The 16912-nt window shown below is 34.8% G+C and overlaps 1 protein-coding gene across 3 annotated transcripts in view; it reads left to right on the top strand.

Annotated features, from left to right (window-relative positions):
- NEDD4 (NEDD4 E3 ubiquitin protein ligase) overlaps window positions 1-16912 on the top strand; it is a 60586-nt gene that overhangs the window by 33459 nt on the left and 10215 nt on the right. For all 3 annotated transcript variants that reach the window (XM_063346372.1, XM_063346373.1, XM_063346371.1), the window contains 14 exons: window positions 1840-1890; window positions 4216-4277; window positions 6263-6365; window positions 7194-7363; window positions 7940-8057; window positions 8184-8351; window positions 10165-10230; window positions 10889-11008; window positions 11371-11577; window positions 12625-12702; window positions 12932-12986; window positions 13077-13135; window positions 14028-14093; window positions 16319-16548. In XM_063346372.1, coding sequence (XP_063202442.1) covers window positions 1840-1890; window positions 4216-4277; window positions 6263-6365; window positions 7194-7363; window positions 7940-8057; window positions 8184-8351; window positions 10165-10230; window positions 10889-11008; window positions 11371-11577; window positions 12625-12702; window positions 12932-12986; window positions 13077-13135; window positions 14028-14093; window positions 16319-16548 — 1553 coding nt within the window. The remainder of the gene's footprint in view (window positions 1-1839; window positions 1891-4215; window positions 4278-6262; window positions 6366-7193; window positions 7364-7939; window positions 8058-8183; window positions 8352-10164; window positions 10231-10888; window positions 11009-11370; window positions 11578-12624; window positions 12703-12931; window positions 12987-13076; window positions 13136-14027; window positions 14094-16318; window positions 16549-16912) is intronic.

The raw sequence follows: 16912 nt of genomic DNA on the forward strand, positions 1-16912 counted from the left end.
GTTGTGCCTTTTGGAGGTATAAAAATTAGAGCTTATACCAATGTGAGGCACTGTTTCTCCATACACATGTATGATTTAAAGATTAAATAGACAAACTTAGGACAACAGAGCTAAAGAAAAAAAGGTACCAGAATTATTAAGGGAGAAAGAACTGCTTCAAGAAATACCTATAGCCTTTAATGTCATAGCTGTTTGAATGAAGAATGCTGTCAATGGCACAACAAATTAGTAGAATTGGACTGGAGTTTCAGTACTGTAAAGCATTGGCATTGAAAATTAAAAATACAGTTGTGTTAGAAGAAAGATGAAACACACGGCTTTGCCCTGAAGCAAAGGGAATAGAAGTCAGTGAGATGCAGAGCTTCATAGTGAGAAATTTTACGGAAGAAGGCCATCAAAATCCTTGGGTGATGAGTTTGAATAGCAGCTTGTGGTACACCAACAGATGTAAGAAAGAATACGCACCAAATCTTTTGTTAACTGGAAAAATCAAGAAGACTAGAAATCCAGAGGTTGCACAGGCTACATAGTTGAAGACTTTCACAGTTCCTTACTCTGTCTATGCAAAAAACCATAGTCTTGTTACAGTGTAGATTTTGAAAAATGCTATAGGCTTATACATAGCTTTTAAAAATTTCATGCCTTCTTGATCTTAGCACACAGGCAGCGATATGTCTTCATGTTAAATGACCCATATAATACATTTTCCTGCTTTTGTGGAGGTTCGCAAAGGCTTTCAGATTACAAATGAACTTGAAACAACTCGGCATATGTTCCAGTAATCCAGTAAGAAGTCAAGTAAATTTCTTTGACTGTTGGTGGTGATTATTGGCAAATACTGAAATTACCCATGTAAATCACTAAAATCTTAATTTCTTTGGCAGGCAAAAATCAATGATCGAAAATAAACTATGCAGTGATATCATGTATTGTCAGTCCCTCCTTTGGTACTGTGGTACTGTGGCGTAGGCTGGAGAGAACCGGGCTGCAAAGCTGCTGCATTCATAGTCTGGTCATAGTCGGACAGTCCAGACATCCAAGTCAGGGCAGAATCTTTCAGATTTTAGTTGTTAAAACTAAATTCCTCAGTGTATGTAGGCAAATGGTAATTTTTCATAGATGCAATGAATTTTAGTGTGTTTTCAGATGTCAACAGAAACGTGGGGTAGGGGAGATGCCAAACTTGAAGCTTCGGCTGCCAGGCTTGGGACTGCTGGAATTGCTGGAACTTCTGAAGCATTTATCACAGATGAAACTTATTTTTGCTTTGTCTTATTTTTGATGGTAATTGTATTATTTTGAAAAGAAAAAAATGTTTATATATGCCTGGTTTAAACAGCTGCCTAGGCTTATAGAAATTATTAAGTGCTCCTAGGAGGAAGGTCTTTAGTTCTGTGTTAACCCATCATAAATGTTTAGTTGCTCAAGCACGTAGCAAGACAATTGCTTTACTGAAACAGCTAAGGGAAACAGTGTCTTTACTCTTTGCCCTTTAGGACAATGTTTCTACTGGAGATGCCGACAATCTCAGTCCTGATGCTGAACAGCTCTCTCCTGTTTGATTAGCATTAGTCTGTACGATTTACAAAACAATCTAAATCTCCGTCCCGGTCCCTCAAACCTCATCTATTTTGAGCAAGACAGAACTTTCCAAGGCTCTGAGTGTTGGGTCAATCAGAGCTCGTTCTGTGCAGAACAAGTTCTATTGTCTATAATTTAAGAGTGTCTTCAAATTCTTAGAAAGCATTACTGTGCTATCAGGGCTTTGGAACAATGTTTTTAAAACACTTTGCAACTTTAAACTTCCTGTGTGTTTTTGTTTGTTTTTATTTTCTGTAGACTCGAGATGATTTTCTTGGGCAAGTGGATATTCCTCTTTATCAGTTACCGGTTTGTATTTTTTGGTTTTTTTTTTTTGTTTTAAGACTGTGAAAGGGAAAAATTAGCCTGTACGGGACTGTGTTAATTATCAAAGTTAACTGTGCTGATACTATAAGTGATTAAATTCTCCTGCTCTGTGGGTTCTTTGTTTGGTCATCTTGTGTGGATTTATTAGGGTGGGTTTTTTGGTGCTGATATTTACCAAAAAATAAAAAATGTAGATTACCTTATTTGATTGCTACATTGATTGCTGCAAGAGTTAGGAGGGTTTTTAGCTTTTTAAAGAATAAAAATGCAAGGTTTGAAACAGTCCTAAAGACAAGAAGAGATTGTAATTATTGTCATATTTCTTAAAATATTTTCTTTAAAGTCTACACATTTACTTTTAATATGCCTTATTCCCATAAACTGATAAAAAAGAAGGTAAGTGGGAAATAGAGCTAGTGTTGCTTTGTACATTTATTTTTTTTATTTTAGTTTCTGGTTTTATATTCCTTTTGCAAAGCGCATTGTTAGTTTTAAAGAAAGATCACCAAGAACACTGAAATAAGTAAGCCTCTTAATTTTCTTCTGAGGTCTCAAAATATTAGCAAAACTAACAGATTTATCAGCAGCAGTTTTAAAGACAGAATAACAACTGTGGCAAAACAGAGCAGTGGTTCTTTCACTCTGGTAAGAACCATGTCAGGAGTAGTTACAGATATGTCCCATTTCCCACTGTACCTGGGATGTGAGATCCCACTAACTGCTCTCCCTCTGTCAGCTGAGTTGGAAAGACGGGCTGTAATGTCCTGCTGGAGAAGACTCTGTCTGTGTTTGCATTTCCCACTAATAAGCTGGACAGCAATATCTGGAGTCTTTTGGAGATATTGGTGCATTTTCTTTTTTTCTTTTTTTTTTAGCGTGAACTAATTTATAGAGCCTCACTTGAGTATTTTCATGGCTATTTTCTTACCTTCCTCAAATATTGACTTTTCCCTGTCTCCTCTTTGTTTCTGTCGTCTTGGTTCCTTGTTCTTAATTACTTGGTCTTGCCATCTAAATCCATTGTACTTTATTGGCCCAAATATACATGGATTTTCTTGAAAGTCTTCCTTTTACATAAGTAAATATATCTTGGATAAATAAAATCCATTTATGAATTATTTATTACATGCGGTTTTGGTTTTCCACGATACTGTGCAAATGCAGACTGTTCATAACTCAAAAGAGCTGGTAATCAGGGACATGTGAAAAGGGCAAATCATCTGCAAGGTAAGATAGTTGGCAGATATGAATTTGCTCTTTCCAAAACTGAAATGTATTAATCCAAGTGTAATCTAGCACCGAATCTAAGGCCTTTTTCTTTCTGAGATTTGGTTTCTCAGAAAAAAATCATTCCGTGATTCCGTGATTGATTCCGTTTAATAGTTATCACATTCAGTAAAATCTAGTCAGCTTAATCTTGTTTTTCATAACAAAGCTCAACAGTTCCGAATAAAATTCTAAAATCTCTAACTTAATGTCAAACCTTTAGATTCTGGAAGTTTTTTGTTTCTTTCCAATCAAATGTTGACACATATTAGATACTTTTTGAAAATAGCATTATGGAATTAGTTCGAGGATTGCATCGTGTACCATTGTACAAAAAAGATTTACAAATGGTCCTGAACATATGGTATTGTAAAAATCAAATGTTTCGGTAAGAATTGTAGAACTTCAGATGGATTATAAATATTGGTGTTAACCAGAAAAATGAGTATCTTTTTCTTTAATGATCCCTCACATACACTTCTCTACTCATACCTGGGATGTATATTTACAAAATGATGTCTGTTTACCTCTCTGCCTTTTTCTGTTGAGCAATGTCACTTCTGTGAATCAGAACAGAGATGTCCTCAGAATGGATTCTTCTGTGATTATTTATCCCCAAGTCCTAAAGCTAGAAATGGCTTTTTATGTATGTTCTGTGAAAAAGCAAAACAAAACCCCACAAAAAACCCCAAACAACCTTGAAAAATACTGAGGGAGGAAAAAGAGTTATGGTAGACATTTTAAATGTGAAAATTGAGAATCTATTTCTTGATTTCAGGCTAAACAGGTGTGTTTGGTTTTTTCTGTGCTTTAGAAACTGTAATATAAGTATACACTGAAAGGTAATTTTTTTCTTGAACCAGGGAATTAGCCATATTACTAAGATTAAAGCTGGTATTGCTATTACTGTACCAAAACCTATAACTTAAATTTTACAATGTTGTATGGCCTTTAAAGAAACTCACTGTAAATTTCTGATAATTTTCTTTAACTTCAAGTGTTTGATATAGATTTTTCTTGAAAAAACTTGTCTTATTCCAGACAGAAAATCCAAGTATGGAGAGACCATATACATTTAAGGATTTTGTCCTTCATCCAAGAAGGTTAGTAAATACCACATAAAAATTCTAACTTTCGTATCTAAACAATGCTGTTAGGTAATTACTTGTATGTATGTAAATATTGTCTAAATTTTTATGCTTTTGTGAAAGAAATTGGAGCACCAATGGAGTAAAGTATTTGTGGTTCTACTAAAAAGTCAACGTTTGTTTAAATACTTATAGATTATTTGGTAAGAGTAAACCATTTTTCTTCATACCATCATAAAATTCACATAATAACTTCATCTGAACAATTTACTGGTTTGTTGAACAGTGAAACCAGTGACCAATGTTATTCCGTAACTCATCCCTTTGCAACTTGAAATGGTTTCCTGCCTTCCTGTCTCTCTTGTTTGCCTGTTTCATATGACCTTAGTTATAAACATGACAAAACTTAAACTGGAAAGCTGCTTAACATTTAGGAATGCCTGTGTTAAAAGAAACAAGGAATTTTTAAATGATAGGTAGCATTTTGACACTGATATTAGTGTTAGGCGTTTCATGTTTGTTTTTAAAATGTAGATTCTTAACCTAAATCTGAGCAGTTTTTAGCAACTTTTGTGAGCAATAAAATACATAAAATGCATGTCAACATTTTTCAGATAATAGGTTCCAATTTAGAAATAACATAGAACATGTGGGGTCTATAGATCTTTCTCAGCAACGTTGGTAACAGGAGTATTTTTTTAAGTATTTTACACTTCTTGATTTTTAGCAGATCAGTGGTTTTAACAGAGTGAATGACTGTCAACTTTCATTTTGATCTCCTCTTTTTTCTGAATTTAACATTTCTTATCCTATAAATGAACAATAATATTTATTGTCTTGACAAAAATTAATTTCAATTGTTGCTTGTTAGTCAAGGATCTGACCTCGTCTTGTTGCGGCTACCACATGAATTTGGCAATGCTTTGTAGTAAGAGATACTGCCACAGGTCTGGGCATTCTTCTGCCTTGAAATATTACTCTAACTTTTAGATGCTTTAGCATTGCTAATGCATGTTCCTAAATTTTCCTCATATTTGTATTTACTTAGACAGGAATATTAATAATAATGTTACTACCTTCCTAATACCTCAAGCTGAGTAAGAATTATTAACATGTTAATACTCTGAAATGATTTACTTTACCTGTTGTATTGGAAAGTAGGATAGTAAGTTGCTTCCTCTTTCAAAAGGATGTGGGCTTTTCTGAAACCAAAACATGATCTGAATGAACACGTTTATAATCCAACATGAAATGTTTTCCTGGATATCAGGAAATCTAATTCATTTTTTCTGCATGGCAAAAAAAAAAAAAGAAAGAACAAAGCAAAGCATTAGACCTTAGTGATGTGGGGGTTTGGGTTTTTTTCCCCTCTTTATTTTAATAAGATGATGTGCAGTCACTTGACTCACTAGTGATATTTTCAGGACTCTTCTTTTCTTTTTTTTTTTTTATAACAATAGTCAAAGAGATGAGATGAGATAATTGAGCAGATTTCTTCACCAAGTGAAAATATTAAATAAAATCAATATGAGGAAATTCTGTTTTCAGGCTTCTAATGATGCATTAAGCTAAATATAGAGAGACAGATGCTGAAGTCTATGAGCTTGCTGTAACTTAAAGTTTTAGGAAAAGTAGTCCTGTAGGTTGAAATAATGCTTGATAGATTGTCTGCACACGGTCAAATTTTTATAATTGTATGAATTAAATAGTCAGTATTCTTATTTTCTTGCTCTTTATTGTTATGCATTGGATACTAGGGAAGCTTTCAGAAGACTGGGTTGGAAAGAAAGGTTTCCAGTTGTGGTACATAGTATCACGATATATTCAGAAGTCTAAAAAATCAGTAGTATTAAAGAACTTCATGAATTTAAACTTTAAAAGCCAAGTTTGTGTTGAGAAACTTAAGAATAATCCTCTAGCTGTGCTTTTTCAGCTATTTTATTTCCAGGTAATAATTTCACAAATGCACAATACGAACATTTTATTTTTCTCTTCCACAGCCATAAATCCAGAGTTAAAGGCCACCTTAGGTTAAAAATGACTTACTTACCTAAAAGTAATGGGTCTGAAGAAGAATCCACAGAACAGGCTGAAGAATTGGAGGTGGGAAAAGATGTATTTATTGCTGAAAAACCTAGCAAATGTCTTCAGCTTTTAAGGGTACTTAGAGTAAAACTGAGTGTTAGGAATCACTAAGCTATAAGTAGTGTTTTAGGAAAAAAAAAAAGTTAAAAACGATTGTTTGTATCTTACATAAAAGTTGTAAGTCCACATAAAAATTCTGGAGCAGTTTTTGTAACTAAAGGAGTGGCTTTGTCAGTATATCTAAAAAAGAAAACATACATTAGGCTTTTGGTTTTCTTCTGGTACCAACTTGCCATATGTCTATGTAACTTTGCTTGTTTTAGAGTTTATGGAAGTATCCTTGCCCAGTATTTTTACTGCTGTTTAATGTTGTTTCACCCCAGCCAGTCAGACACTGACATCTTGCTGGTTTTACAATGTCAGCTCTCTCCAATTTATAGAGATACTCTAATGTTTTGTAAGCATATCCAGTTTAGATCAATGGTTTTCCTTTCAAGTCTTAAACAACTCCATTCAGCATTACCACCTTTGCTGTAATTAAACTTTGTTACAAAATGGTATGCTCATCTGACTAGTACATTTGCAGCATATGTATGAAATGAAATTGACTTAACTTTTTTTAATCTATTCTCTGAATGCCGTTTATTTTTCTGGAACCTGAGTTAAAAGTAATATTTCTGTATGCATAATTTGTCCCATCATTTCTTGAGAAATATACACAATAAAACCCAGAGCCAATCTTACTGATGTTGTAGAACTGCACTTTAAAAGGGGGGGTTGTTTAATAAACTGAGATACTTTTTCAACTTTGGTAATATTAAAGGTAGTTAATATTATATCTCATAGCCTGGGTGGATTATATTGGACCAACCAGATGCTGCTAGCCAGCCCCAACAGCAGCAGCAGGAATCTCCTCCGCTGCCATCAGGCTGGGAAGAAAGGCAAGACATCCTTGGAAGGACCTACTATGTCAATCACGAATTCAGAAGAACACAGTGGAAAAGACCAACTGCTCAGTATGTCTTTTGCCTGAAAATTCACTTTAGTTACATTGAAAGCAAGGAGAACTCAAAAGTGAACAGCTTGAGAACTAGGAGATATCTTTCCATAGCTTAGCCTTCAAGCCCGTGTATAATTGTCGCTGGCTAATGGTCAATTTAACCACTCAGAACTCTTCCTGCTTTCTGGAAGCACGCGTTCAAACAGAAACTGCTTGCAGTTGTAAGAGATAATAACTATGGTAATGGAAAGGAAATCACTTTCCAGCTCTAAGCCTGGTTTGTCCTTCCTGACAGGGACTGCATTAAATTATTTACCTTGGGTTTTTTCAGATTTTTATTTTTTCCCTTAGTATGTGAATTACAAAAACAATACCTGGAATGCTGTCTGGTTCTTTCGTTTAACTTACACTTCACTTGTCATGAATGCTTATTCTTTTTAAACAGTTTACATTCATTTTTATAGCTCAAGACTGTTTCTTTTTCTTCTGCCAAATTGACTATAATGTATGTTTTTGCTGTTAGCCTAGCTTGCTGTTAAAAGACAAAACATGGCTACTGTATGCTGACTTCCCACCCTCCTGCCCCCAACAGGGACAATGTTGCTGTTGCAGATATTGGTAGTGTGCAGTTGGAGGCCCAGCATGTGTTCACTCATCGGCGACAGATATCGGAGGATACAGAAAATCTAGACAACAGAGATTCCCCTGAGGTAAAAACAATCTCTATATGCGTCTGAAACACAAGTAACTTTTTAATCCAGTTAAAAAGCTTGTCTTAACTATTTGTAATTCGGAACTACTTTTTCAAAATGTTTTTCCTTATTTTCTTTTTACAGAGCTGGGAAATTATAACTGAAGATGAGGCTACAATGTATAGCAATCAGAACCTTCAAATACCTCTCTCACAGAGTAATTGTGATATACAGACTCATCTTGCAGAAGAATTGAGTACTAGACTTACTACCTCTGGAAGTTCAGCTACTGGCCAGTCAGCAGCCTACACTGTAAATTGTTTTTCTCATTGTTCTAACATGCAGAAACATCTATAATATTTTGCACAAAATGTTGTTATGATAGAATTAAATTCATATCCATAAATACTTCACATTAACAATATTTTTAATTTCATCTTGAATCCAGAGTATTTAAGAGTAATCTCTTCACGATAGAGCCCCATCTAAGCAAACATTTCATTCTACCGCACTTTGCTTATATGAATTTCTGTCTGAGATCAAAACAGACTTGCGTTAACTATTTTTCAGTCTGTAGATCTACCCTATATTCTAATGTCATACTTGAGTACTGCTGAAAACTACAGATGAAGGAAGCGGTCTATATCCTGAAAGCTTATTTCTAAGGGAGTTGTGCTATATTGGTTACTTTTTCCACTAGGACAAGTTTTAAGATAACTCATTTTTCATTGTGAATATTGGGATAAGTTTTTATGATTGGACTGAGTAAACCTGGTGACTCCAGAGCAGTGAAAAAGGCACCTCTCTTACATAGTTCCACAGCCCTTGTACCAGTTATGAAACTTGTCTGACCTCTCAGTGAGTCTGTTCAGCTTGCTAACCCAGCAGAAAACTACTTTGTTTTCCCCTCAAGTCTGTGTTTTACTGTTTTAGCAAGCTGCAACAGCACCCTAGGTTGTCCAACAAATACTACGCTAGCAAAGGGAAAGCAGCAGGAGTACATAGCCAGGAGTGAGACTTGTGTTTTTGGTGGTAGCAAGCAATTAAATAAGCTCAGCTGTCTTGTGAAACCCGAGCTCCACAAACAGCCTTTTAACCTGATATGTGACTTCAGAAATCCACTGTCCATTGAGGAAAGCCTGTAGAGGTGACCCAGACCATCTAGTCTGTAAGACTTCAGTATTTAAATAAAATCATTAGCTTTCGTGATGCTGAGAATGCCATTCCAAATGCACAGTTGGAATTGACCATGTTTTTTCTAAGTTTGTACAAAGGCATCACCAGTGTTGCTGGAAACAGCAAAGTGAGACTAACAAGACTTTACTTGATCTCTATTCAGAATCCTATGGATAGCAAGAAAACTGTTATTTCAGCTTTCTTGGGTGGCCTATGCAAAGGAAGAGGCAGGTCTTAAAATTATTTTTTAAGAGCCAGGTGGGATGACAGTGTTGCCTCCCTTCACCTCCATCATCCCCAAAAAAGAAAATGGAAAAACGTAATCATGCTTTTTCTTTAAAGTATTCTAAAAGGGTACGTGTATAGGGAAAAATCCTTCAAATAATCTGTGAAGTTCTGGAGCAAGATGAAATATAATTGCTTAATTGTAGCAGATGAGATCTAAATAGAGTTCTAGGTGGAAAGGTGGATGCTTATGCAAAGTCCAGGGATTGAATTACTCCTCTCAAACTGGATGTCTCAGACTCTCATATCTTGTCATTATTAACTTAATCTCTGTGAAAAGTTGTGTTAGCTCTGATATATCACAGGCTTTAGTCTACTGACAAGATAATGCAGTAAGTTCTGTACTGTAAAGTCAATTGTAATGTAACTGGTTGCAATTAACTCTAATGTTTTAAGTGCCAAAACATCCATTGTTAGGGTTTTCAGAACTTTCACAAGCCTCTGTGTTATTCTGCTTTAAGGTTATAATAGACTTAACAGTTCTAGCAGTGTTAAAATGGTATCCCAAAATAGTATATTAAACCAATGTTTCAAAACAAATAAGACACTTTGTTCAAGATGAAAACTGTAATAGTGTGAAGTGTGATAACCATTCTTGACTGTCTGCTGCCATCCTTAAAGCTGCAATAATAGCTAATATGTCATTCTTCTTCTCTACTTCAAGAACCATTCCAGCAGAAGAGGTAGCCTGCAAACATACAGAGTTGAAGAGCAGCCTGCACATCCAGTGGTATGTCCTTTTCCAAAAAACACAGGCTTGTGTAGCAGAGAAGTTGAAGGATTTTCTTTGTGTAAAACTTTTTTTACTATGTATTATATGCTGACACTTTGGATGAGATATAGCTGCCTTCTGGCAGCTTTCCTGACAAAATTGGAATTATGAGTCTAGTAAGACTGGAGTTCAGTTGTAAAGCCTTTGTGTTCCAACTTTGTGGTTTTGGTTTAACATTAGCTTAGTGCATGGATAGAGCCCGCAGAAAGTAGTCTTCCCATGAGGCTGTGAGTTCTATTTTTCAAATTGTTTGCTTTATGATTAAGAGCTGTACCGCCATCCTTACGTTATGTTTTCATGGTGATGCTGCAAACTTAAAATGAGCTCATAGCCATAAGCACGAGGCTGGATCAGCCATGCCTGAACCAGGTTTATAAATGAATCCTCTTAGATGAGGAGCGTGAATTTGAAGGGGGGAGGGAATGTAGTTTCTGTCACTTCATACTATTCAGTAAGGATTTAAATACTGCTTTTCTATTTTATCCAGTTTGCAAAAATCATGAACCTTCTGGATTATAGTTTTGTTTTGTTGTTTTAGGTTGACAAGGGAAAGCCTTTTCACAGTCAGTTTCATAGTTTTCTTAATTGTTTTTCTTCTGTTATCACTAATATTTAGTTACTGCCTACTTCATCTGGATTACCCCCAGGCTGGGAAGAACGACAAGATGAAAAAGGGAGGTCATATTATATAGATCACAATTCTAGAACCACTACCTGGATAAAGCCAGTTGTACAGGTACTGTTTGTTTTCTAACTATAGTTTTAGCCATTTAACGTTTTAAACATCTCACATAATAGAAGTTTAGAGACCCCTTTGAAATAGAACATGTGACAGGCATAAACTAGTAAAGCACTACGTAAAAGATCAGAGAGAATGCAATGCAGTTAGGAACAGTAATATTTATGGCAACTCACTATTAGTGTACCAAGAGAGCCTTCTGGAGAGTGGTAGCTGATAGAGAAGCCTGAAAGACCTCTTTTAACCTTGGTAGCATAATCAGTGATTGTTAGTCAATGTTGTTATTAAATGAAAATATATTGCTCTACAGGGCTTTGATTTAATTTTTTAAAATTATTTCTGTTTGTCATTTACTGCAGATTGCTGTGGAACCAGGTCCGTTGTCAGCTGCACAAAGTATTTCTGTAGGAAGACAACCACAAGCAACATCAAGTGATTCATCACAACAGTCTTCTCAGCAGCAGCCTGAAATGGAGCAAGGATTTCTTCCTAAAGGCTGGGAAGTCCGACATGCACCCAATGGGAGACCATTCTTTATTGACCACAATACCAAAACTACAACATGGGTAATGGAAAACTGCTCTCATGGACTGAAATTCCAGATCCTCTCAAGTCAAAGCTTTGCTGCTTTCAGCAAGCTTCTGTAGATTTCTTTAGTGCCAAGATAGCTGTGTCACGTCTGTTAAGGAACATATGTAATAAAAATGCAAAGTCATTTAAAATATCTTACATGAGTGGAACATTATGAATTTTATAAACTGTATTGGCACTTGAAAGTTTAGCTTGGAAGGAGGAAAATATTGCTGTATATAGGAATCTGTTTCACAGATGTAAAGCATCTCCTAAATGACACTTCTGTTGTAACTGTAAAACTGTGATAGCTTATATGCACTGTTAACAGAAATCAGTTTTGTAAACTTACTGTCAACAGGAAGTCCATTACCTTGAATTCATCGCATGATACAGTGCACAATGAACGTTTGTGAATTGTTAAGAAGCAGGCCAGGTGCAGCTGCAATATGGATGAGGGAGTTGCACAGCTACCGTTCTACCGAGTGGCACTGCATACCACTAGGCAGTGCTAATAGATGGATGTAAGCGTTTAAAGAGTAGGTCAGTACTACTGTCAGGTGAAATAGGACAGAGAAATGCATTAAATTGATACCAAATGAATATTCATTTCTCCAGGATTATGGAAAGACTTCATTTAACACAAACACCTTCCCCCTATCCTGTAAATAAACCCCAACCAAACAAACAACAAAAAAAATCAACCACAAGAAGGATAAGGTGTGACAGAAGTTGTGTGGAAGGATTAATGCAACTCAATTACACTAAAACTGAGTTGAATGAGGGATTTTTTTATATGTGTGTATATATATATATGTATATGTGTGTGTATATGTATATAAAAATAAAGTAAGAGGTCATTAGAAAATGATTGTAAACTATTGGAGGGTTGAGAATCCCCAAGGAACTACCTGATAGCAGAATATGCAACAATTATCTGTTGGTACTAGGCATATTCTTTACACAATCATTGATAAAGAGGAAAAAAATTAAAAGCAAAACAACCAAAGGATTTTAACATGCTACTTGTTTTGTTTTCAAAGGAAGATCCAAGACTGAAAAATTCCGCTCATCCAAGGAGAAAGACTTCCCTAGATCCAGTAGACCTGGGGCCATTACCAGTAAGTAAACAGTTTTATACTTGTTTTGCAGATACAATTTAAATACTGAAATTAGCACTATCAAAACTTGCATGTGAGAAAACAAACTTCTCTATTTTGAATTTCAGTAGTATTTGAATTCCAGCTGAGAGTAGGTGGAGCGGGGGACTGCCCCCACATGCAGATCATGTTGACTTCTATGCAAACTATACATTCAGAAATTTATAATAAAAGTGTCTCCTTCTTACAGCCAGGGTGGGAAGAGAGAACTCACACAGATGGAAGAATATTTTTCATAAACCACAGTATGTACAATTTTGTATTCTCCCCCACCTCATCATTTTATTTCTGAACATTATATAAATCAATGGAACTAATTAAGAAATGTCTTGCAGATACAAAGAAAACACAATGGGAGGATCCTCGGCTGCAGAATGTGGCAATAACTGGACCAGTAAGCTTTCCTTATGTAGCCTTACATATATTTTCAAGAATATTGTTAATAGAATCCAAGCAAATTCTCATCATTTATACTCAGTCTAGAAGATGAAACTTTCAGGGTGTTTGAACAAGGCATTTGTATTTCTTTTTAAAGACTGTTTAGAAAGCTTTCTGTGGAAAAAGTCTTTAAATACCAGAAAGAAAAGTCAGTTCCCATAGTAGTAAGAACTTTTCCTTATAGACTGGGGGGACATTTGAAGCATGTAAGAAGCTTTTATTTTTTTATCCACGGTGTCCAAAATAAAACTAGCTCAATTCACGAAGTGAACTTGGAAAAATAAATGAACGGGAGGAAAAAAAAAGGCTTTGAAAAATAATTATCTAGCCTTGATACTTAAATCTGAAGTGCAAAATTACTAGGACTAATTGCAAAGACGGTACGCATTATAATTATAGATGGGTTTTAGTGTTCAGCTGATATCTGTGTTTATTAATAGCCCACATATGTAAACAACCTTCTCTGTCCATGGAAAATTGAGGTGTTTGTAGCCAGGTCTCTCATGATACAGCAAGGAAAGACTATGTGTTATGTAAGTCACCAAAGGCATTTGGTCACTTTGATCTGGGCCAGTCAGTGATCTTAGTCACATCAGCTAATAGTGAAGTACAGGATAAATTCTGTGGAACTGATCAGAACAAATGATCTGAACAAATAAGTACTTTTTATTTCAGATGTTTTGAACTGTCTGTATATTTATAAATGAAAGTCTCCCATGATACTTAGTAAAACATGTGTTCCTGTCTTTTCAGAACTTAAATGCATTGTCTGTTTTTCACAAATATAGACTAGTTTATATTACATCAATTGTTAAGAGTATCTCAAGCACTTTTTTTTTTTTTCAAAGGCTGTGCCTTACTCCAGGGACTATAAGCGGAAGTATGAGTTCTTCAGAAAGAAATTGAAGAAACAGGTTAGTAATCAGTAGGAATCCAGCAGAAGGTTAAGAAACTTACACCCCTAAGCAAAGGAAAGGTTAGGTTACAGTGAAAGGAAACTGAACTTTGTAATGTGCTTAGGGAAGTTAAATTTACTGTCTGATCACAAAAAACATTTGTGAAGCAGCAAATTGGTAACCATTAGCAATTAACAATTACCTAACAGTAGGGTTTGTAACTTTATACAGTGGTGACACTGCAAGCAATCTAATTGAACAAGCAGAAATTCTAAAAGGTTAGAAAAGTTGTGAACCTGGAAGTAGTTTGGAAGTCACTAATATAGCATATAATAGTTTTTGGAACTCAGAATATGGAAATAGAAGTTCTCAGAATACATTTTAGACTGTTCAGATAGAAATCTGTACTGTCATCTTGATCAGGCTGGATGACTGTAATACATTGTTATAGCCTTAAAATCTGAAGTTTAGGAATCTCATTTGCAAGTCGAAGTGACAGTGCCAGAGATATTTATAACGCATAGCATAAAAGACTGTAAATAGCATCTGGATATCCAGATAACAATGAGTCTTTGCACAACTGCAATCAAATTTGGTATTCTTGGGAGATATATATAATAATAGCCTTTGAGTTTAGACTCGTACTTCATCTTTTGCCTAGCAAGTCTGTCTCTAGCCTTTTGGAAACCTATGCATTTTGAGCTGATGTGTAAATTGCGCACAATTACATATGCACCTCATTTTTTGTGTTCCTAGGCATTCATTCAAATGTCATTATCCTAATTGGAGAAGTGATAAACAGCTCAACCACACAATATAATTGTAGTATTTTAAGAATTAAATACATGTGTAGATTTTAAAGCATACATTACTGTTACCTTTTAAGTATTCACAGATACCTAAATTACAGGGTAATGGATTGATTTATACTGAGAATTAATTACTGAATACTATTTTAATCAACTGAGTTTGGGTTTAGTAATTGATTTTATTGTTGCTTGAACTTTTTTCTGAAAAGTTGATTTGCAACTAAAACCAGGAAAATATATCTTCTTTTTTTTTTTTAACCATAGGGTTATTTACTGCTTCCTGAAATAATGAAAAAGACCTATAGATATTCAGCCACCACATAAATTAGAGATGTAATGTTGTATAGTATTTTGTAACTTGGAAAATGACAAATCATTTTTTGTTTGTAGTTTGTATCAAGCTGTTGCTGCATATAAATAGGAATTACATTTAAATGCAGCATTCAGTTTTTTTTTAATCTGGGACATTTAGGATAGATTATTTAAGGAGTATAAGAAAATAAAAAGGAAGCATATCTGAATGTGTTCTCTTCAATTTGATTGGATTAAATATATCTGCATTCAAAAATTCATTATTTCTACTCAGTGTGTGACTAGTTCTTTGAAATATTAAGTTTCATTGCATCATCCTAATCTAGTCATGGAGCAACACAAGTTGAAATTTCCTGTTCCCACTTTCACTGAATTTCTCAGTTTTGCCTGAAGTAATTGCCGAAATAAACTGGCTGAAAACAGTGAAATCAAGAAAAATACTCTGTTCTCATGCAGCGATTTAATGATTCAGCAAATTCTTATTGCTGGTTTATTAGGGGTTTACCCTGAAAGCTCAGCAGTAAATATAAGCTCCTTGGATATTTTTTATTTAAATACTTTCCTATATGATAATAAATATAAACCTTGTGATTTGTTCACGTGATTTCAAATTTCAAGTGGACTGATTTTTATTTTACCTATTGTAGGAATACTTGTTTGTTGTGCATGTCTTGAGTAAGAGAATGGGACACCTAGCCTTATAGTTAGAATATTGAACTAGAAGGTGAAATAAGTCAGGTAAAATTGTTCCAAAATAATTTTATTTATAAAATCTGAGCTTTTTTTAAATTGAGCTTATAGTGTGATGGATTTTCAGTGTTAAAAAAGATTCCATGCCTTGCTGCATGCAGAACAACTGAGCATATGCTGTTACTAGTAAGAACTTATTTTAACTCGCTTTTCTTGGTATGAAATAGAACTTTGTATCTGAAACTGTCCGTGCTAGTTGAATTGTATGTAAACAGAGCCTTTTGTCAGTCATATTGTGTTATGTTTCCAAATTGTTTAAGAAAAGGATTTGTGTGCCATTCTTTGGTTACAGAATTTGTGTACTCTGCAAGAGTAAAAGATGCTGCATTTTGTTCGATTGTTCTATCATTTTTTGGTTTTTCTTTTTTTTAGGGTGATATTCCAAATAGATTTGAAATGAAAATTCATCGTACAACAATCCTTGAAGATTCTTATAGAAGAATTATAGCTGTAAAGAGAGCAGACTTCCTTAAAGCAAGACTTTGGATTGAATTTGATGGTGAAAAAGGTTTAGACTATGGAGGAGTGGCCAGGGAATGGTTCTTCCTTCTCTCTAAAGAAATGTTTAATCCTTATTATGGATTGTTCGAATATTCAGCTACGTAAGTAATACAGGTCTGGAAGACATGAAGACTAGTTAGGGAAAGCAAATCAATTGTATTTCTCATACTGACTTTAAAAACGGAATTACTTTTTTTTTTTTCTTTCTCCCTCCTAAGCTCTATAGGAGGGTTTAATTTCAATAACTGCAAAATTCTGCATCTAGTTCTTTGTTTGACAGAAAAATAATGTGGAGGCAGTACCTGTATCGTTTTTTCAGCAGCCTAACATAAGCCATGTCATCGTTGCATAGACAAGCATATGCTACGCTTGCAACCATCTACTACTTACAGAAGAGTCAGTATTTAACAAATAATGTGGACAATGTTGTTCTGACTACTTTAAAGTTAATAGGCCTTCACTTTG

The sequence above is a fragment of the Chroicocephalus ridibundus genome, chromosome 9, assembly GCF_963924245.1.
Source record: "Chroicocephalus ridibundus chromosome 9, bChrRid1.1, whole genome shotgun sequence".
Taxonomy (NCBI): domain Eukaryota; kingdom Metazoa; phylum Chordata; class Aves; order Charadriiformes; family Laridae; genus Chroicocephalus; species Chroicocephalus ridibundus.